This window comes from Pungitius pungitius, chromosome 15 (genome assembly GCF_949316345.1).
Source record: "Pungitius pungitius chromosome 15, fPunPun2.1, whole genome shotgun sequence".
NCBI lineage: Eukaryota > Metazoa > Chordata > Actinopteri > Perciformes > Gasterosteidae > Pungitius > Pungitius pungitius.
Window position 1 is genome coordinate 17727201 of NC_084914.1, and position 22127 is coordinate 17749327.

General features: G+C 44.7%; 1 protein-coding gene across 1 annotated transcript in view; it reads left to right on the top strand.

Moving 5' to 3' along the window:
* Positions 1-22127, top strand: part of LOC119209932 (microtubule-associated protein 4-like) — a 79895-nt gene that overhangs the window by 49754 nt on the left and 8014 nt on the right. The window contains exons 7-12 of the mRNA XM_037459582.2: positions 14209-14516; positions 15386-15577; positions 16941-17046; positions 18650-18709; positions 19094-19335; positions 19691-19750. Of these exons, the coding sequence (XP_037315479.2) occupies positions 14209-14516; positions 15386-15577; positions 16941-17046; positions 18650-18709; positions 19094-19335; positions 19691-19750 (968 nt within the window). The remainder of the gene's footprint in view (positions 1-14208; positions 14517-15385; positions 15578-16940; positions 17047-18649; positions 18710-19093; positions 19336-19690; positions 19751-22127) is intronic.

The following is a 22127-nucleotide window of genomic DNA, read 5'->3' on the forward strand; positions in this document are numbered from 1 at the left end:
TGGCCATTTCATAGGAACATACTGTACATGCAAAAGACACATTAGTTTCAAGGAATAAATTACTGACACACAAGTGAATTAATGAGTATGAAACATTCCAGTAGTGTGTGCAGGTAGAGGATGAGCCAGGAAACACATGAGTACATATAAAGAATTATCTTGGTGCCATTCTGTCATTTGCATCATTAACAATTGCCATAAAAAACCACAATGTGATAGTCCATCTCTCAACAACTTGTGTTTTAGAACACGATGATATCCGCCACTTGCGTTAAACGGGACAAAGTAGTGCAAAGGGACTGCACTTTCCATCTACAGAATAACTCTCACCCAGAGAGCCTCCACACGCTGTGGGAACTCAACACAGGCTTAACTTAAGTACCTAAGTACTAAGTATTGTAAAAGTACTGCTGAATAATTGTATTGATTTTCATAACGGCCAACTCAAGGGCTTTTGAAGCGGGTAATCTTCATGGGATCAAGTTCAGGTTCACTTCAGGTAATGCGTTCAACAAATTAGCAACCATAGCAACAGTATTGTGCTATAGATAAACAAAGCCAGACATGAGGTGAAAAAGAGGAAGAAATGAAGGCATAGTACGTGGCGGCCTGCAGTAGTTGAGTCATGGCAGAAGTCTTTACAGTGAAACCCTAGAACCTGCTATCCACTGGAGAGTTGCTTTTTACCGCATCAAAGGTTCAAAGAGTCATTTCAAATATCATTCACTGTCTATTCAAGTTTGTCACAGTCATCAGTTTTCAAACTCTTAAGACAAGTCAAATATGGAGTTCAAGTTGTTGGCCACAGCTAACTCTCTGAAACCAAAGCAACCGCCCCTGATGCGTGGAAATCTACCAGAGGGAATCCACATATTCCAACCAACAGCACTCAATGATGAAACTAAAGAAGATAGCAGTTTGGTCTCTCCTGGCCACTTGCGTCTTAATTATCAATGCTATCACACACAGTAATGGCTAGACCTCAGATTTGACAATTGTCAAATCTACAAATTGCTCTGCTTTCACTAGGGAAACCCGTTTGAGTGTCAGCAGGAGCCTGACCCAACAACCAGAAGGACTTTTGTACATCATGCACATTCTATTGAGGTCAAACATCTTATCTACCTCTTCCTCTCCCTGTGGTTTACAGTGGGGAAATTGTTCATTAAGGCAGGGCTGACTGTTCTCACTGCTGTCTACTCATGGAGGATTATTTCTCCTCCTTCTTTCCTGGCTTCACTTTGAACATTGCGAAGGCTCCGAGACCCGAGACCCCAATCTTGGCTTGAGATTGATAGGAAGCAGGGGCGGGCTGGCCCATAGGCGATTTCCCTGCTGGGCCACGGAGGGTTGGGCTGGTCCAATATCGGCCCTCCCTTTGACATCAGTCAAATTTACTGAAATACCTGAAGCCAATAATCACTGGCTGATATTTATTTTATACTTTCCATTTAATCTCTTCCGTCAGTCTGACTTTGTTGCAGGTGTCCATCCATGAAAAACAAGTTTACATTCTAGATCTCCAAAAAATATAAGCGGACCTTACGACTCATAAGTGAGATTGTTTGTTTTTCATTTAAATGAATATCCGTCTTATCTATGTTGTATATAATTAAATATTTATATTTATATTTAAAAAAAGTAAAAAGTGAGGTGTCCCCTGCATGTTTTAAGTGTAATTATAATAAATCAAAAACTGCTTAGCGGGGAGAATTGAAATGGTAATAGTGTCCTATGCCTCTGTTAAGAATAGCACTCATTAGCTTTTGATGGATGAAACTACCATATTTAGCATAGAGTTGCAAGCTATTATTTTACTGGTAATGTTTGTAGATATCGGGTCAAATGATTCCAGGTGGGATCAGTTAGTGACCACAAAATGCCAATTTTCATCTTCTCTCTCACAGTTATTTATCCCCTTTTATTGCAAATAGAGATCTGTCATTTGATTGAAAAGATATTTTTGAGATAGAGAGTGAGACATGAGAAATGTAGTGTCTTGTATTTGACCGACCTTTGCTTCAGGGAGCGTCACTCTGCAAAGCACATTGAGTACATTCAATGTAAATAGACGGAATGTAACACTGGTGTCTAGAAAGTCAGTGCTCTTCAAAATCATCTAAATCCCCCATGCAGAGCTCGGTACAAATATTATTGCACCTTTCTTGAAGGCACGGGTTGTTTTCAGCACAGAGGGGGCACAATTCTACACCACACTCACCAAAGTCACTTTCTATGTATGGAATGAAGTGGACTAAGTAGTTAGTGGTGTGTTGTAGAGGCCTCATTACCATAGGACGATAAAAATGATCTATTAAACAGCCACGCAGAGCAATCACATGCAATGAAACCCAACAGATGACTCTTTCATCACACGCGATGTGGAACATTTGGCAAGGGACACAAGGCCAGAGTTCTGTTCATACCCTGCATCAACCCGCTTAGTAAACCCAACCAAGCCGGAACCACAGAAGCCAATTGGGACCGGGGGAGATTGTCCCATTTTAGTGCAGCAGAAGAGTTATACGACACATTTAAAAGGCCTCCTTCACAGACTTTGATGATGAAATCCTGGGTTAACAAAAAGAGTTGATGTGATTGATAAGAACCGTCGAACTTCATTACACAAACTTTGATTCCTTTAATCCACAGAAGGACTGTAAAGCAATCTTGTATGAGCTAAATTGATCTACACGTGAACAGGCATATTCATGCTGATAGGTGTTCAATCACAGGAGATTTGAAAACTGAATATATTGATTATATTGAGGTTATACAGCCAGCTCACCGTAGTTCAGAACCGTATTAAAACAGATGCACAATGAGGCTGTTTGATGATTTTTGTAAGTGCTTTGAGTCGGTTTTTAATGCCTCATATCAAAGGAGAGCTTTTGTCGGTGACATATTACTACTTGGAGGCTAGAATTCGACAGCATTAAGCTTTGTTGACAACTTGCCCCAATCCCTTTTTGTAACTTCTATCTTTGAAAGCAAAATGCCAAGCTTTTAGAATGTTCTAAAATTACAACCAAGCCACTGGCACAATCAAACATTTAGACACTAATCAGGTCAATAGAATTGTAGTAAGCTGATGAAAGTAGAAGCTTTGCCAATTAAAAACTTTGAAAGCACAAATGAATCAAGCATAAATCAACAAAAGAGTTATTAAATTGTTCTCATGACATTAACGTGCTAAATTATAGCCTTAAAACCTAAATTTCTTTCTTTCGTTGTGGCTATTTCATAAAAATGCCCAATCAGAGTCTATTCAGGATAATTACAGTATTTAGAGATGCCTCACTTGTCTCTCACTCTGAATCAACATGTGAAATAGCGAATGAGTAACTGTGACAACCATTGATCTATTTATGTGCTTTTGTTTTTTTTTACATGTGTGTGCGCGATCATGGTTCACATTTGTCGCTAGGAACAAATGGCACTGAATTTTGCACCCCAAGCGAATGAGGGAATATTCTGGGCTGTCATGTGACCATATGATGTCAGAGCGAGAGAGAGAGAGAGCGAGAGAGAGAGAGAGAGATGCAATTTAGCCCCACAGCTGATCCGTGCAGTGCTCAGAGAGAAGCGGAGACCACCAGACACACACACACACACACTCTCTCACTCGCATTCTTTTTTGCCTTGCCTGGAAACACACATACACAAATGTACTCCACACACATCGGCACAGTTACGCACCACTCTGAGGCATCACCTTGAAAAAAAGATGTATTGCGTCCTCTACTTTTCAAACTCATAGCACTTTGGATACTGAGGATATTTCTGCCTGCAGGACAAGAGTAAATGGACACTTGCGGAAGACAGAATTGAGCAGGAGACAGCAGGAAAACTGAAGACAAAGAAAGGTTATCAAAGAAAGTCAAAGGAAGAGTAAAGAAGAGAAGACAATAGACGAGGAAGGAAAAAACGAGAAAACGAGACCTAACAGTGCGGTAGAATGTCCTTCCTGTCTGGCTCGCCCTGGCAGCAGCCTGGCATTATTAGCGGAAGCAGCGGGTACGGACAAGCTTCCAGTGGTCATCAACAGCAGCACCAACCTCCTACTGCCCTCCCTGGGGGCAGCATCCCTGCAGCCATGGCCTCCTCGCCGCTGTCACCCTCAAGCCCGGCATCTGACAGACAGAGCGACCGGCACCGCCAAGGCCAGACAGTAATGGGAGGGCAGGTCGCTGCCGCAACACATTGTGGGTCCGAAATATCTTTGACGGTAGACGAGGCAAAATCGGGGCGAGGCAGGACCAAGGAGCCGTTGTCTGGGACGGTGGTGGAGCTGAAGATAGAGGATGAGGGGTCCAGAGGGGGGAGACCAAGGGAGAAAGGATATATGATGGGAGGCACTGGGGGTTCATTAGGTAGTGCAGGACAAAGCCCCAGCAGTCCCCTTTCCTCTCACTCCTCAACTTCCTCTACATTGCCATCCCCTTTTATCTCACCTGGGAGAGTCTTCCCTAATTCTGTACCGGAACGTGAACCCACATCAAAGTTTGGACAAGATCATCTACACCAAAACGATTCAGGCGTCAAAGATGGATCGTGCATCCAGGGATCTCAAGTGTCCGCCCAAGACCAGGGCAAGCTTCCTTCTTCAATGCAGGCACCAGGGCAGGGGGAGAGAAACATATTAGACCCCTGCTTCACTGCAAGTACCAGGTCAAGTCCTGGAAATACAGAGGATAAAGAGAAATCAAGGTCCTTTACGTCTCCAGGCCTATTTGGAAGTCTGAAGGAAAATTCAGTTGTAGATCTAACTAATCAAACGTTAAAGCCATCTTTAGCCAAGGAAAGTGTTGATATCCTGCCTACTAATAATACTCCTTCTACTGCTAAGCAAACAGAAAGTCAAGATAGAACAGGCCTACCTCTGGGTGGCGTTTTGGAGAAAAGGGTGGAAAGAGATAACTTAAGCCATACGGAAACAGGAAAGTCAGCGTCATGTACTAGCAGAGTTGTGACAGGTGCGGTTGATGGCCAGTCACACGATCTAACCTGTGTTGAAGACCGGAGAATGGGATCGTGTGCTGCCTTAAGCGGAGAGACCAAAACTAGCCACAGCAGTGAACTGCCACAGCGGACCGCAGTGAGACGCGCGATGTCTGACTGTTCACACCTGTCTGTTCCCATGGTGATGGCCGGAACGTACCCCACGGGAATGGGGGGATCGCCAGCAATGATGCCTAACCTACCGAATTTCGCCCTGTTGGGAACAGCATGTCCGCCCCGGGCGCCATACCCACACGTGGCTGTGCGGCGCTCACTCACAGTCACTGACGCCACAGATACTGCTGCCGCTATGGCCACGATGATGTCATCCCCGTCGATGACGTCAGCGGTATTGCCATCTTCTCCACCTCCAAGGAGGCATCATGGGAGCTGCGAGACCAATGTTTTACTTCCTGTTCCAGTCCCTTCTGAAACGTCCATGAACATCATCCAAGGTAGAAAACTGAACACAAGGGGTAAGTTTCCCCTTGTGCACGTGCATTGGGTTAGAATTTGTCTCTTGCACCTGATCGGTTTGAGTAAAACTAAAGAAAAACACCGCCAAGACTTGTTTTGTTCTTCCATTTAGTGTGGTACAGACCATTCGTCAGAAGCAGAGGGTTTGCAGCGGAAATGGGTGCGATGTGAGAAATGACGCAAGCTTACTTGATGTTGTTTACACTATCAACAATCTCCACCAGTGCTGGTAGCAAGCATGCCTTTGAGGTGCACATAAGCCACAGCTTTAGATGCTTACTTTAAACGCTTGCTTACAGGGTTTGTGGAGCATGAGAATGTCATGATTATACAGCCACCTCCTGACTGCCTGAAGTTCTTACTTTGTGCTTGCTGCCGCTGCACTGAGCGGGGGTTGCAGCTGGCTAGGTCCAGCACATGCACTATGCGTGCCAGACGATGTGACTGTCTTTAGGCCGTTTCTACTGGTGCCCACCACCATTATCCACCTGTGTTCATCTTTGGCACACATGCATGGATTCTCTCTTCACTTTTACTATCTTTAAATTTTCGTTACGGAAAACACAGAGTTCTGCTACCAAAAAAACGTATTTTCATAGTTATGTTATTTCTAGGTTTTCTACGCACTGTGCAGTCTTATAGTCAGTGCAGTAGCAAATTTTTATTAAAGAAACTGCCTAAAAGTATATTTTGATTGCTAGAAGCAAAGTATCCAATTAGCAAGAATAAGTCTGTCTTAGTGATCTGTGTAAGGTGTGGCCTCTGTGACTGCGATCATGAAAGTTCATGAACTCTACAAAGACAACTGGCTACAGCTCTGATGTGATTGTGCTTGACCTTGTAATACCGCTTCTTTTTTTTAAGATAGTGTACATACGTGTGCCAAATATAGGGGGCTTCCATTTTAAATCTTTAGTATGTAAAATCATGAGGCCAGAGTGATCAGAATCACACCTATTACACAGCAAGGTTTGGACGTGCACTATTGGAGAGATGCCAGAGCAAGGTAGTTGCCATATAATTGGCAGCAATGTCCACATTCTCTACTTGTCACGGTTTGGGTCTGCTTTGCGTCTTATTTTGTAGTTTTCATGTCTCTCGTGTTCCTGGGTAACTTCACTTCCTGCCTTGTCCTGTGATTGCCTGATTGATTCCACCTGTGTCCAATCACCTGCACCTCCCTTGTGTATTTAAGCCCTGTGTGCCAGTTGTCCTTTGTCGCGTCATTGTCTACTGTCACTCGTTGTTGGAGCACGTCTCGATTTTGTATGGAATAAAGAGCACTTGGTTTGGAAAACTCTGCGTTTGGGTCCTGCCTTCCGCCTGCGCCAGCAGCCAATCCTGACACTACTTTGTCCGCAAGCGTACTTGAACCAGTCCCTCTCTTGTTGCCAAGCCACCAGACTGTGCGTCTCTATTTCCTCTAGGTCAAAGATTAATTCTATGTTGTTGAGCGTCTTCTCTGATCCGGGTCGTAATGATCTTAATCAATAGGAGAAAACCCGTTTCTCCAGGTTTCATCTCATGAATGTCACAGATATCATCACGTCCTCGGGTCTCATTGTGTTCTTTGATTTGACTTACAGATTAACTGTAGAACAAACATTAGGGGTAATTTTTGTGTGTTAAGGCAGCTGCAGGGCTTCAAACTTACAATGGTAATAATGCTTTGGCTGGTCAACATCTTAATAACAGCGTTAATGAGAAAGGAGCGGAGCGCCATCCTTCCCTTTTTACCGTCGTTGTGATCCAGTGGTTTACAACTTTGTTCAGTGGTAAACAAGATCTCCCCTGCACATTCCTGCTCCGTACTCACAGTTTGTTTCTCTGCCTGTGGAATGATATCCATCCATCCGGCCACGTGTTCTGTTTTTCAGCCTGCAGCCGACAGAGGAGCGATGGGGCATTGATTAGACATCGACTCTACTCATCCAGATTTAGAGCAGCTATTCCAAGCATGCACGCACGTTTGTATGTGGGTGAACAGCTTCCACTGACGCAAATTTTACAGATTTTCTGTCATGCGCCCCCGCACACACACACAGACAGCAGGAAGCGCAATCTTTTTTTTCACAGATAGAAATAGATCACAGCTGTACAACAACACACACGGGGGAGGGAGGCTTGAGCTAACGGGGAACTCAGGTAACTGCGTTCCTCCTATATTAGTTATTATATATCTAGCATTTGCTTTTCAAAATAAAATTCCAATTCCCGTCTGCTTGCACAACAAAGCTACTTAATTAGAGGGTTCAAATCAGACAGACTGCCACACTGTCCCTGGTGGCTGTCTTTCAAACCTTTATTATAAAAACATTCCCAAAAGATCCAAGATTCTAACCCCCATGGGCTCACCACCTGTCGAGGAAACCGATGGGGTTGGGTGCGCTGCTACAAGGGTGGCAGTGACAGTGGGGGGTCTAGACGGAACAGACCTTGGGCTGCAGATGTTGGCTCTGGGGACGTGGAGCGTAACCTCTCTGGGGGGGAAGGAGCTGGAGCTTGTGCGAGAGGTGGAGCGTTATCAGTTGGATCTGGTGTGCTTACCTCTACGCACAGTGTCCGCTCTGGAACCACACTCCTGGAAGGGGATGGACTCTATTCTACTCTGGAGTGGCCCATGGTGTGAGGCGCCAGGCAGGTGTGGGTATACTCACAAGTCCCCGGCTGAGTGCTGCTACCCCGGTGGATAAAAGGGTCGCCTCCCTACGCCTTCGGGTGGAGGATGGGAAAACTCTGACTGTTGTCTGTGCATTTGCACCAAACAGAAGCTCAGAGTATTCTGCCTTTTTGGAGACTATGAATGGAGTCCTGCATGGTGCTCCAGTAGGGGACTCCATAGTCATACTGGGAGACTTAAATGCACACGTTGGCGACGATGGAAATAACTGGAGAGGCGTGATTGGGAGTAATGGCCTCCCTGATCTGAACCTGAGTGTCGTTTGTTATTGGACTTCTGTGCCAGTCACGGATTGTCCATAATGAACACCATGTTCTAAAATAAGGATGTTCATAAGTGAACATGGTACCAGCGCACCCTAGGTGAAAGATCAATGATCAATTTTGTAATCGTATCGCCTGATCTGAGGCTGCATGTTTCTGGACACTCAAGTAAAGAGAGGGGCAGAGCTGTCAACTGATCACCATCTGGTAGTGAGCTGTGTCAGAAAATGGGGGAAGACTCAGAACAGACCCGGCCAACCCAAGCGTGTAGTGCTGGTTGACTGGGAACGTCTGGAGGAGGCCCCGGTCCAAAAGATTTTACACTCACACTCGGTCGGCACCAAAGTGCTTCTCGTAGACCATCCGGCACCTAAGAAGGGGGAAACGGGGAACGACAGATCAGTTCTACTGGTCAATCTTCATTCCTACCCTCACCTATGGCCATGAAGGATAAGTCATGACCAAAAGAACTAGGTCACGGTACAAGCGGCCGAAATGGGTTTCCTCAGGAGAGTGGCTGGCGTCTCCCTTAGAAATAGAGTGAGAAGCTCAGCCATTTGCCAGGAGCTCGGAGTTCCAAGGTTTAGGAGCCGCTGCTCCTTTGCATTGAAAGGAGCCAGTTTAGGTGGTTTGGGCATCTGGTAAGGATGCTGCCTTGACGCCTCCCTTGGGAGGTGTTCCAGGCACGTTTAGCTGGGAAGAGGCACCGGGGAAGACCTAGGACTAGATGGAGAGATTATATCTCTGCACTGGCCTGGGAACGCCTTGGGATCCCCCAGTCAGAGCTCGTAGATGTGGCCCGGGAAAGGGAATTTTGGGGTCCCCTGCTGGAGCTGTTGCGATCCGACCCCGGATAAGCGGTTGAAGATGGATGGATGGATGTACGTCCTGTGGCTCACTACTGTATGTGCCAGAGATGCTCACAAGTCTCTGAGCTCGAGTCGAGCCTGAAGTCTTTCGAGGACGAGGCCCAAGTCAAGTCTGAAGTCACTGTGTGTGCGACTTAAGTCGCACTCGAGTCCGAGTCTCAAACTCGAGTCCCCATCTCTTATCATCGTCCCTTTTACCTTAAAAAAACATACCAACTACTTTTTACTCAGTTAATTTTTTTTGGTGGTTCTTCCCATAAAATGAAAATACAAAGCGTAGCCGCTAAACTGGAAGTACGTCGATTTTCACAGTAAGAATCGACGCAACAGCGGTTACCAGGGTAACATGAGGAGAAAAGTTCATTAACGGATATATAAATAAATAATCCTGGTCAGACGGGATGTGTTAGCAGCAGTAGGTGACTACACTCGCTGCTCTTGGCTCTGATATTTATTTTCCACGTATTGTTTTGCTTCAGAGAGCAGAGACAGTTTAAGGAGATCGCAGAGTAAACGGTCCACCACTGGAGTGCATACGTCCCGACGTCAGCGAACCGTCGGCCGAACCGTCGACCGAACCGCCAGCGCCACCCACCCGTCAGCCGTTCATCAGTGGCCCGCGTTCGGTCGAAGTCGGCAGTATCTGGCCCGAACCTGAAATGAGTTTGACACCCCTGTGGTAGATGGTCAATGCTTGCTTAGCTAAACATGTTTACTCACACATCAGGGTGGGTTTTCAGATGCCTGATCAAATTTGACATGGTTTATTGTAATGGCGCATATTTTGCATTGCGCGGTTCTTTTGTTGCCGTCTTGTTGGAAAGTTTTGAACCCAAAGCTCATGACGAATGGCACAACAGCGGCCGGTGCATTCGACATCTTTGACAACAAATTGTTGTCCTCGTGTGTGGCCGCGCATGCGCAGCCAGCAATATCTGTCAATGTACGTGTTACGTAGGCAGGTAACGGAGGGGTATAGCGAGCTCATCAGATGTTTTTACAAAATTAAACATTTTTCACGAGTCCCAAAGCTCGAGTCCGAGTCAAGTCTGAAGTCTGTCGAGGACGAGTCTGAAGTCACTGTGTGTGCGACTTAAGTCGCACTCGAGCCCGAGTCTCAAACTCGAGTCCCCATCTCTGGTATGTGCAGTGCTCTTTGATCACGGAGCTATGTGGTAGCACTATCATACAATAAATAAATAAAATGGCCATCAACAGGCCAGCAGGAAATTGTGTTACACATTCAGATCAGAACCCGAGGCAGTTGCTATAGGTGGGCTGTTATGGGAACTACACCAGCGGCTAACAATTTTCATTATGTGTCCAATCAAAGGCGAAGCTAACACAAACAGAGAGACTATCGGATTGATTTTTGACATGGTTATTAGACAATATTATTTTCCTATTGATTTGATCATTACAGGTTTACACCAATCAACTGCAATAAAAGAGTCCATTTGACTGGGACAGCCCCTTCCCATTGGGGTGGGTTCTATTACAGAGGTCATTAGTGGAGTATTAGAAATCATGCAAACGCACCAAATCAGATGTGGCTGAAAGCGGAAGAAAGAAAATCATCACAATTGCTTTTGCATTAAATTGGATATTTATAAAACTGTCAATCATGAATCCAACCATGAACGTCAAAAAGGATCAGAAGATAACTCCCATACCTCCCAGAGCAGATTAAGGACAAAACACCATTGTTTTCTTTGGAATGCAGTTATAATGAACTTATATAATGGAAGTATTTCTAGTTGCTTCCTGCAAATGCAATGGATAATAGTATTATAGCATGTTTTCTCTGGCAGGAGGACATTGAAATTCATGAGGAGAAGTAGGATTTGTGCAGCAGCAGCAGGTGATGGGTCCTCATCAGTGTCCTTCCAGCTTGATAAAGCACCGGCAGCGGGTAGAGGAATTCTGGACGCACTTGAGCTGGCTTTGTCCCAGTCCCACTTCCACACTAACAAGGCGCCCCTTTGTCCACAGGGACACGCTCCATGTTGCCGCCTCGATTGTTGTAGCGAGAAATTTAAAAAACACGCCGGCAGCAAAATTGGCTAAGACATGGTGGGGACGGAGCTGCTGTCACGCAGCAGACTTCCACTCGGAGGGGACATGAGGGGACATGAGGGCACAGCGTTGCCACTGTTCTGCAAGAGGTGTCGGGTGGCGACAAAGAGCCCCTTGTCCCTCTCTGTCCCATCCGTCCCTCGTCCCTGCTGAACCCCATCAACCTCTCAAACTCCACCTGTCCATATGCCTTTAACTGAAACCTACTATACAAACATCATGAGAGAGCTATGGTAGAAGAGTGTCACAACTTCTTTCCCCCAACATTATGGGGACTAGATGTCAGCCTTACATAGACCTGGAGTTTGGACAGAAATCTGAAAAACTATAAAAAGTATCTAACTGAACAAAGATGTAACTAAACATACACCAATCAGTGTAAAGGTGCTACAGTAGTGTGAGGGATTTATAGTGTAGGCTGGAAGGATCTGCTGTATCTCTCCTCCAAGGAACTGGATGAGTCCATATGATGTCATCGCTCAGTCAGGCATATTATAGTCCCTTCTCTTTTATTTTGTATTGATTGCAGTCGAGATGTACAAATTTTTTCGGTTTCTAAAATAAATAGATTTAAATGCGGGACGGCATGTCATCGAAGGATCCACCTTCCCTCAGGATGACAAAAACAAATTCACACAAAGGCCAAAACAGACATATGCCCCTTTTATGTACTCCCATTCTACTGACATTTCTCACCACCTCATCTCTCTCCTCACCTACCTCTTTCTGTTGCTGAAAAAGTCTCCTCAACTTGTACCACTTTTTGATAGGTCAAAAAAAGTCTTTAAACAGAAAATGACACACAACATAAGATATGCAAGATATGCGAGACGTCTTATGAAACATTCACCTCCTCTACCCATTGTTGGCTGTGACCTCACTCACTGACGTGTCACCACAACCAAGCAATGAAATAACTTGTCAATCGATCAGACCCAGAATGATCTGCTGGTGCGACCCACAAAAAATCACCACCATGGATGTTCAGAGCTATAAATAGCTGAATTGCAGTCGCAGTGTGTATTTGATGTGATGGACTGTCAGTGAACACACACCTATAAAAAGAAGATGCTATCCGTCAGGTATGTAGCTTGTGCTTTGTGGTTGGTCTTTTATTCAAACAATGGATGTATGGACAATACTACAATTTCCTGACAAAGCCAAAATACATGGGAGTGGTTCTTATTTACTGCCCCACAATTCCTCCAACATGGTTGAGCAATAGACAGACACTTCTTTGGGGATTTGGGGAGTAATAAATAATCTGATTACATTTAACCCCTCCACGTTTGCGAGGACTCCAAATATTTAACCATTCATCCTTTGTGATGTTCGCTCCAAGTTCTGGTTCCTATTTGAGTTTTACATAACATGTTGTATTTCCGTCAGGTGTTGTAATTATTCCATTTTTGCGCCGGATATTTCTTTAAAAATAATCCCTTCATTGTAGATATCTGAAGTGGTGCTGGTTATTTAGTGTTTATTTATCTTTCAGCTCGGGGAAGCTTACCACAATTCCATCTTTAATAGCTGCAAATTACTGTTATTCCATATGACATGCCCCCTTCATATTTTCCAATCTGTAATGTTTCATGTTTGCTTCTTGGCCTTTGGCCATTCCATATGAACCTTGGAATAATGTTATACCAAGCTATTGCATTCTGTTGGTTGTCACTGTACATGATCTGGCTTCTGACTGCAATCTTGTCACTTTTTGGCAAAATGTACCATTTAATATGTCATCTACATGCATCCTAGTTCAATGATATTAATTGCATCAGTTCTGTAGTTTGGTTCGAGCAATCAGAAGACGGTGGTTAGAAAGCTTGAGGTCTCATCACACAAGGTGGATGTGGACATGGTTTGCCGTGATATGAAGTCAAAATGCACCCAGCCTAATTTGCATCATGGATTATTCAACTCTACATTGATTGCTATTGATGATTCAGTGAATACAAAGAACATAAAATAGACAAAAACATGTACACAAGTGCAAATAAACAAGAAAAATGTTCCGAACTATAAAATAAAGTGTCCAGTGTTTTTGATATATTAAATAAAAGGCAGAGAGGATGTGTAAAAGTTGTCCTTGGAGTGCAGGATGAGGCAGAATCTGTTTTTGTGGTGGGAGGTCCTGATGGACCTCTGCCTCTTGCCAGAGGGAAGGGGGTCAAACAGTTTGTGTACAGGGGGACAATCGTTCTTGCTGGCTTTAGGGTCCAAGATCCAAGTCTTCTTGGGATCGCGGATGAGCCTCTCAGCAGAGCGAAGGATGCGCTGCCCTTGTACTTGGCTGTGGCTGCAGCACACAAGACGGTGATGGAGAAACAGAGGATGGACGAAGACGTTTAGCATCATTGTCTTCAGCTGCCTTAGGGCAAGTGGAGCTCTAAGCTCTGAGTTGTTCAGCCATAACCAACACCTCTATGTCACTCCTTGCTATTCCAAATATGGTCACTTCTGTTCATTAGTTTCAAGGCAACAACTGTGTGTTCCCAAATTAGCAAACCTCAAAGCTTCAAAATTTGCAGAAGACGATGATTATGTCCACTTCCTACTTATGCAGTGCATTATATGGTGGGGGCATGAAACCAAAAGTGTTTCTGTGGAGGCGCAAATAAGAAAGAAAGTGCAGAAAATGAATGTTCCAACGCTGCCCTAGAGTAGTGCAACTCAACCTTGAATGAGTTATTTCAACTTATAGAAGGAAGACAGAAAGCCCTTGTCATGAGTAGAAATGAAGACTTTGCAGACATTTATTTGAATCAAGTTGAATATTTTTTTCTGCACATCTAAGTTAAAATAATCTTTGGTGCTGAGATGGAAATGTTTTGTGTCACAGTGAAATCGGACAAACCGGTGAAGACGGACAAGTTCGACAACTTTGACAAGAAAGAGAAGGACGAGCAGCAGAAAAAGGACACCCCTCCAGACAAGAACCAAAAGTCCGAGAAGCTCCTCAAAGACGAGGTGGAGAAGATGAACGCAGAGAAGAACAACAAGGCCAACGAGAGGGCAGAGAAGGTGGACAAGCCTGAGAAGACCAACAAAGACGACAAGAAGGAGGAGGACCAGGGTGGGAAAGGGCCGGCCAAGTCTCCAGCTGGCAATGGCGGCAAGACCCTGCTGAGTCCTGACGGCAAGACCAAGGTGAGTCTCTCACACACACACACACACACACACACACAGCACTGCTGTCAACCCACTGAAACAGAAACAACAGCCCCGTCACACAGAAGTCACAGCGTTGAACTGCCCAATACGGTGTGTCCAACGACAAGTGTCCTTGAGCAACACTCCCTTCTTCACATATGGATGCACTGATTAGGCTGCTTCTACCAGTCTCCTCCTCAGTCAATATGATTATCAAAAAGGATACTTTTTCAAATCTAGTTTACTCTTTGTAGTCTCTCAGCATTATTAACCCGAGCTTAAATAAGCTACTTCTGCCTTTCTGGCATGTTGATGGTTCATCGATGATTCATTGACTCTTGGAGTACATCCCATCACAAAGTGGCATGCTTGTTGGCATGTCTGGTGACTGACCAAGCTAAGACTCTTGCTAGATAAACACCCAGATATATGGAAGAGCCTTTCCCCCCCATCAATAAGTCTGAATTGGATAAAACGATGTCCAGCCCTCTGAACAGATGAGGCCACTGATAACTCAATGAGTTATGAGTGCAGGACACAGGAAACATACATGGCCCTGTGGGTGTGCAATGCGTGTGCAATGCATGTTTGCTGATTCTCCAATATCTTTCCATAGCAATTTTTTTCATCAGATTTGAGGCTTGTCATTTAGTAATTTATTGCTCATTAATGCTCCAAAGGGGTTATACAGTGCTACCGTTATGTTTTATTTCATGACTGTCATGTGGTGGCTTGCTCTGCTACCATATCACGCTGTCATTGCAATCAGTGATTTCATCTCTGCTGGTCTCCTCCTTCACCTCTGTCTTCCTTTCCCTGCCTCTCTTCTTTTACCGTATTGTGGCTTTTAATTCCATTATCACCAGCCTGACGCCGGTTCAACTAAACCAAACTCTGCCAAATCCCGCCCATCCACCCTCCCCACCAATGGCGAGGCTAACTCGGCCAATCGCCCGTCCCCCACCACCACTAATAAAAAAAGCCCCGTAACCAAGGCGACCACACCCACCGCTGCCAAGCGGTCACCAACAGCAACTGGCTCCGCCAAGGCTGCCAAGGTGAGTACCACACGCAGATGGGTGGACATGTGTCCTCAGGCTCCTCCCTTGTCTGTACGCGTGTTCCTGTGAAACATTACGTGTCATTTAGCTGACGCTTTTATCCGAAGCACATTGCATTATAACTCATTTGGTACATTTTGCCTGGGGAGCAATTAGGGGTTGGGTGTCTTGCTCAGGGACACTTTCGACATGGCACATAGGGTGGCCGGGATTCAAACCACCAACCTTGCCGCTCCCAGTGCAACACTCCATTCACAACCATCATTTAGCTGAGTCCAAATGCCTTAAAGTTGAGGATAATGGGGATAACTTTTACGAACTTGGTGCATCCCAGCATGCATCTGTAGTTTCAAATCATCCAAAGGAAATGCCACCAGATTGAGTTCATGACTGTGTTTAACCTCATCCCATCTACTGTGCCTAAAAGTTAAAGAACTTTCAAATATGTTGGCATTTTATTCATATAAGGTGCCATCTAGACAAACACGTTTCCCACTTTATTTAGCTTAATTATGTTCTTCTCTAAGACAAGGTGGGATATCAAAATACTTATTTAGCTATCCGTTATCTTCATAACGCCCAAGTTGCACAATTCTTTTCACGTAATAGGCAAAGACTATCGTCTAGTGATCAATCGGATACTTCACAACCTAATGTTGTAGATGTTATTTAAGAAGTTGTGTAGCACTTAATGCCTCAGCATATTTTGACCTGTTCTACCAGCAGTCTATAATGTAAGCTGGAGGTATTCTGCCTCTGTGTCTGGAGAAACAACATCTATTGTCTAAATAAAACAAGACTACATACTGGTAAATTAGAAAAAATCTCTTCAATTAAACAAAAATGTTTAAACTTCTACGCTTTTGGCAATGCAGAGTGAATATTGATTTTTTTGGATATTTCTTTCATAAGCCTGTGTTTGTGCTTTCCGTTTAACATTATCACATGATCTCGGATATCTGCTACTGTGAAAGATCCAAAACTGTAGTTAATTCATTATGTTGTCATTTAGATTCATTTTATTAAGAGAATAAGATGCAGAATTGTCTGTGTTATATAGTCTGTGTTGCAAATCAATATCTTTTATCCAATAACATACTGTTGTCGATTCCTTCAAAAGAAACATTTTCAGGTAAAATAAATAAATCAAGCAGCAGAATCACAGCTCCTTATATTACAGTGTACCTCGAATTATGTTCTGATAATAAGATACAATCTCCTTGATATCAGGAAGCAACAATCTGCCGTTAAATCAATCACCAACCCTCGTCTGGAGAGCGTTTGCCTTTGTGCACGCGGTACACGTGCAGACGGACTCTCGCTCTCACTGACTGTTGTTGTGGTCTCTTGTGATTTCCAGACTCCGGAAACGGAGAAACGGCCAGCCGTGTCAAAGGTCGCGCCCACGCCCCGCGCGGCTGGCGGCAAGAACGGCTCCGCTGCGCCGGCTGGGAGTAGAACTGCTGGTAGGTGCAGAGCTCCGTGATACCCCACAGTGTCCTATGTGTCCGACTGCGTCATGTTACCGCTGTTGACACACACCGTAAATGAACATAAACAACTGGTTTTCTTTGCAGCGCCAGTCTCATCTTTTTCCGTTCTAATCGCCGCGCTTGACTTCAAGGTGTAACCTTTATTATTGTTCGGTCTGAAACGGCGCGCCCAGTGGCGTATGGTGTAGCAATAAAGGTCGGTCCGGGAGATTTTCGGGAGGGGCTTTAAAATTCGTGAGTCTCGCGAAAAAATCGGGAGGGTTGGCATGTCTGGGTACGCTACGGCCGATGGGCGGGATGTGTGGTGTGAGTGCGTGTGAAATCAGCGAAAAGCGTGTGTCACAAAGGGAAACCATGAGAGTTGGCATCTCCGCCATTGATTCATTCAGGGCAAGTTTACGTTTACTGTTTCCTTCTCCGACAGCCACATTGTTTGCCCGTTACTCCCTCCTCTGTCTCACTCTTGTGCGTTAGCACGTAGAAAATGATACATTAGCCACTCCTTTTTATAAGCCGCAGGGTTCAAATCCTGGAAGAAAAAGTAGCGGCTTATAATCTGGAATTTACGGTAAATTTTTCCTGCCTTCAGCATCGATGGCGCTTGTACAGGAAGTGATGTCATAATGGGTCTTTGTGAACTCAGAAAACAAATACGGGTCAGGGCATTGCAAATCAGGACGGTCCAACATCCCCCTAATACAAGTAGTCAATTTCACAGAAGTCTGGCCGAGAACAGGCTGCTGTCTGCGGCGGGAGATGAGGCTGACCGCCCGGTGCTGGGGGCATCAGGTGGTCCCGTTAACTACGCCTCACGTCTCCGACATCCTCCATGGAATTTTTTACGATGGCTGAATGTTAACAAACCGACCGCAGAAATGTTGCTTAAACACATAATTTCTCGCCTGAAAACGTCCTAGAATGACATTCCGTCCCTTGATTATGGTAGTATTTATAAACCTGGACGGGCGGGCTCGGACTTCAAGGCATATGAAGGAAGGGCGTATGATTGGCGCATTGCGCTGTTCAAAATCAGCGCTCTTTGCTTCCGCCTTCCTGTGTAACTGAGATGCCTTCCGGTGTAACTGAGATTCTCTCACATTGTATAGTGAGATGCTCTCATGTTGTATAGTGAGATGCTGTCTGAGTGTCTCAATAGTGTGTATGAGAGTGTCTCAGTAGTGTGTGTGAGAGTGTCTCAATAGTGTGTATGAGAGTGTCTCAATAGTGTGTATGAGAGTGTCTCAATAGTGTGTGTGAGAGTGTCTCAATAGTGTGTGTGAGAGTGTCTCAGTAGTGTGTGTGAGAGTGTCTCAGTAGTGTGTGTGAGAGTGTCTCAGTAGTTAAGTCCTAAACGGCCCCTCATAAAAAACACCCGGTGCTTTCGCTAATGTCCACCTTTGTCTGTCTGCTGGTAAGTGGCTCAATTGTGAAGGTGATGCTCCTTGTTATACATAGGTTATGTATATTTTTGGTTAACCCTGTTACTTAGGCTGATGGTGGTCAAACAACCAGCGGTGCACCATGCTAGACTCACTGTGGTGGGCTTAACGCTGTGCACTGTGTTTCCTGCTTCCAGCAAACAAGAACGACAAAACTGACAGCAAGACAGCAGAGGCCAAGAAACCCAAGACGACAGGTAAGAGTTCAGACACACCATTCCTGAATGTCACCAGAATCAAATAAACATTATGGATAGAAATACAGATGTAATGTATCTCACATCTAAATACAGCAAAAGTAAATAATAAGTTCTATGAGATGAATTTAAAATGGCATTTGTAAATAGATGCATAAGAGGCTTCTTAGTTTACAGGTATCTCCACAACGCAATAATCGCCTACACAACGAAACGATAATGAAATTCGTTGCCAACACTTTTAATAATTGATTTTTATCAATTTCATCGATTCGTTGTTGGCCTATCAGGCCTATTCTATTCTAAAATATACTAAGAGACAGTGGAGTGTAGCTTCATCCAAGGTGATATTGATGAATACTCCTCTGTCCCACTCACCTGTAGCCCGCCCTCGCCCGGCCTCCACCACCACTCCTGTGGCCTCCACCAACGGCGAAGCCTCTCACCGTCGCCGTGTCATCACCAAGCCCCCCGTGCCCAAGCAGACCCCAATGGAGAAGAAGCCGGCGGTGCCCCGTGCGCCTCGAACCCCCCGGCCCATCAACGCCCCCACACCCGACCTGAAGAACGTCCGCTCCAAGATCGGGTCCATCGACAACATCAAGTACCAGCCCGGCGGGGGAAAGGTAGGAAAAGAGTGGTGACATAATAAACTCTTAATGATCATCTCGGGTATGAGTTAGCAAATGATTCAGTGAAGGCTTAGTAAGTCAAACTGTTGCTCTGAGCGCTACCTCATAATAACAGGACACATGATTTCATTCATTCATAAATAGCACTTAATGACAAGCAACTGTGCTGCTACAATCACATTGAAATGAGAGCACACAAACCCAAGTCTGAGCAGATGAACAGTGAAAACAGGAGCAAAGCAATGTACTGAGCAGGACTTATTTTATTCATTATGTTTTCTTTAAAGTCACCAGACTCCATGTCACGTCAGGTTGTATTGACCTGGTGGGGTGTTGTTGTCCTCTCCAGGTCTCCTCCGGCTCAAACAACAAGTCCACCGACCCCTCCACTCCCGTCGCCAAGGCCAAAGTGAGTCCTTACCACCTGCAACTCTCACACAGACACACTCACGCTCGTCCTAACTCGGCATACACCACATACAACATCCACACCCTTGCTGGCTATGTGTGTTAACTCCACATGAAGAGCAGACTAGTTGTTTCACTATGAGGATCAATTCCAAACAACAGCTTGGAAAAAAGCAGACTGAAAGCAACATTTCCAGCATCACTGCTCGTATCACATGAACAAATATAGCTATTTTGTCCACAGAGGTAGTTGTGGTATTCTGTGTAACCTCAGTTTAAAGGGGCAGTCAATCTTTCTAAAGCCGGTGTTTGGTCTTTCTGATCTGAAACACTGTATAAAACAACCTGTTTTCAAACAAGCGAACAAGCACTGTCCTTGTTCCTCCTAATACAACCAACCAACAGCTTTACACAGCTCCTTTTATATATGTACACGTGGCTTAACCTGAACATTTGATGTGGTCTTGATTTGAGTGTTTACAATGGTCATTTACATTTGAAAGAATTTTAAATCTAGTTCTTCAGGTAAATTGTAGCAAACACTGCTCTTAAATAATATTTCCCAACAACAAAAAATGTAGCTTATGAAATTTCTGAATGGCTAGTAACTTTGGAAAACCACTATCCACAGTGGCCGGGGATAAAAATGTTAATGTCAAGCCCAAAAATGTTAATGTCAAGCCCTGAATGCAATCTTAGAATTAAGTTCTGAATACCTGTTAAATGTTCATAGAAAATAAAGATTCAAAGTAGCCGTGCGGGTAATACTATGTGGTACTGGTACTGGTACACGGTTACCAATATTAGACGGCATGTTCCTGTTTTTTAAATCCCCTTAAATTCCAATTGCTTTACGAGGTTAATCAGTCAATGTCTATCTTGAACATTAAATACATATAAAATCAAATGAGTTTGAAAACAGCTCAGCTAAAACTTGATTGCAGCAGTCACGAGGCATAGCTAATGGGTTCTGGCAGCTCCTAATACCATTCTGCTTTTACTGCATCTTGGGGCTTCCAGAGACACTCACCTAAACAGAAACAGAGTCCTGTCACACACTCAAAGCAGTTTGATTGGATGGGATCCAGCACTTAAAAATGTAGCTGGACTCAACCTGTCCTCTTGTGCTTGCAGTAGTTCTTATTATCACACAGACTAAATCAGACTAATAAATGTTGTTAGTCCTGCTCACTGCTTATCACGGGGAGACCATCAGTCCAGATTCGCCGTGTGACCACAAAGGGCCCTTGCCACTTGGCGAGGCGTTTTGAGCTAGATAAAGCATGAGCACCACCGTGGTTACCTGCCAAACAGCAGCTCGAAGAGAGAACCTCCTGTGGAGGCCTGGGGAACCTCCCGTACTGCAAACAACAGAGGATCAAGCCATTACGTTTATCGTTGTGATTGAATTTACGAATCATGGATTTTAAAGTTCATCCGTTCCACCAGCCCATCAGTCTGGGGGTGATAAACACTAGTCTGAATAGACCCACAGTAATTCGTAAAGTTTGTGTATTTAAGTGTACGTGACATGAACGAGGTGCCCTGGCCCGTCAGAATCTCTTTCAAGCAACATGATATCCCGAGGCAGTGCTGTTGCGCAACAGCACTGCCTCAGGATATCGCGTTGCGTAATCCATCAGAACTACCACAAAGCCATAACGTGCACTCTGGTGAAATGGGCCGATGAGGTCCATGTCTAAATATTCAAATGGCACCTCCATTAACGGTAGCGGGTGCAATGGCGCTCTCGGAATGGCCAGCTGGTTTACCGTCGATGCACATCCCCCCTGTTGCCTGGCCAGTCAAATCAGGCCCGTTGCAAGGGTGCCCGCTCCGGCTGGGGACGTCTCTGTCAAACACACAAATGGCTTGTACATGCCTTTGATACCAGCCTTGATACGTGCTATTGCAAACCCCGGAAAGCTACAGTTGGTTGTTTGAGAAATTTGCTAAATTCTAAAAAAAAAATGATCTGACTCAACTTTGCCAACTTATTTCTAGTGAAAGTAGCTAGCAGCTAACTAGCTCCAAAAGTCAATAGCTCTAACATTGCCAACCTGTCACATCTGAAACTCCCAAAAAGATAATCATGAATGTAAATATCATTACTCACACTATTAAGCTAGCAGCTAAATAACTTGGCATATTCCGGACCTGGTGGTGTTGGCTGATGAGGCTGCAAGAATGATTAGCTCAAAAGTCTGGTGAAGATGTGGAGGTGAAGATGGCGTCGACGATGGCTGTCACGGTGCTTCGGTGCTCCTCGTTTTCTTTTTTTTGTTATATATGTTTCCTGTTGCGATTCCCGGAGCTCTTTCACCAGAAATAAGCTCTTGAACATCCGAGGAACAACTTTTCCAACTTTTTTTGTTTCC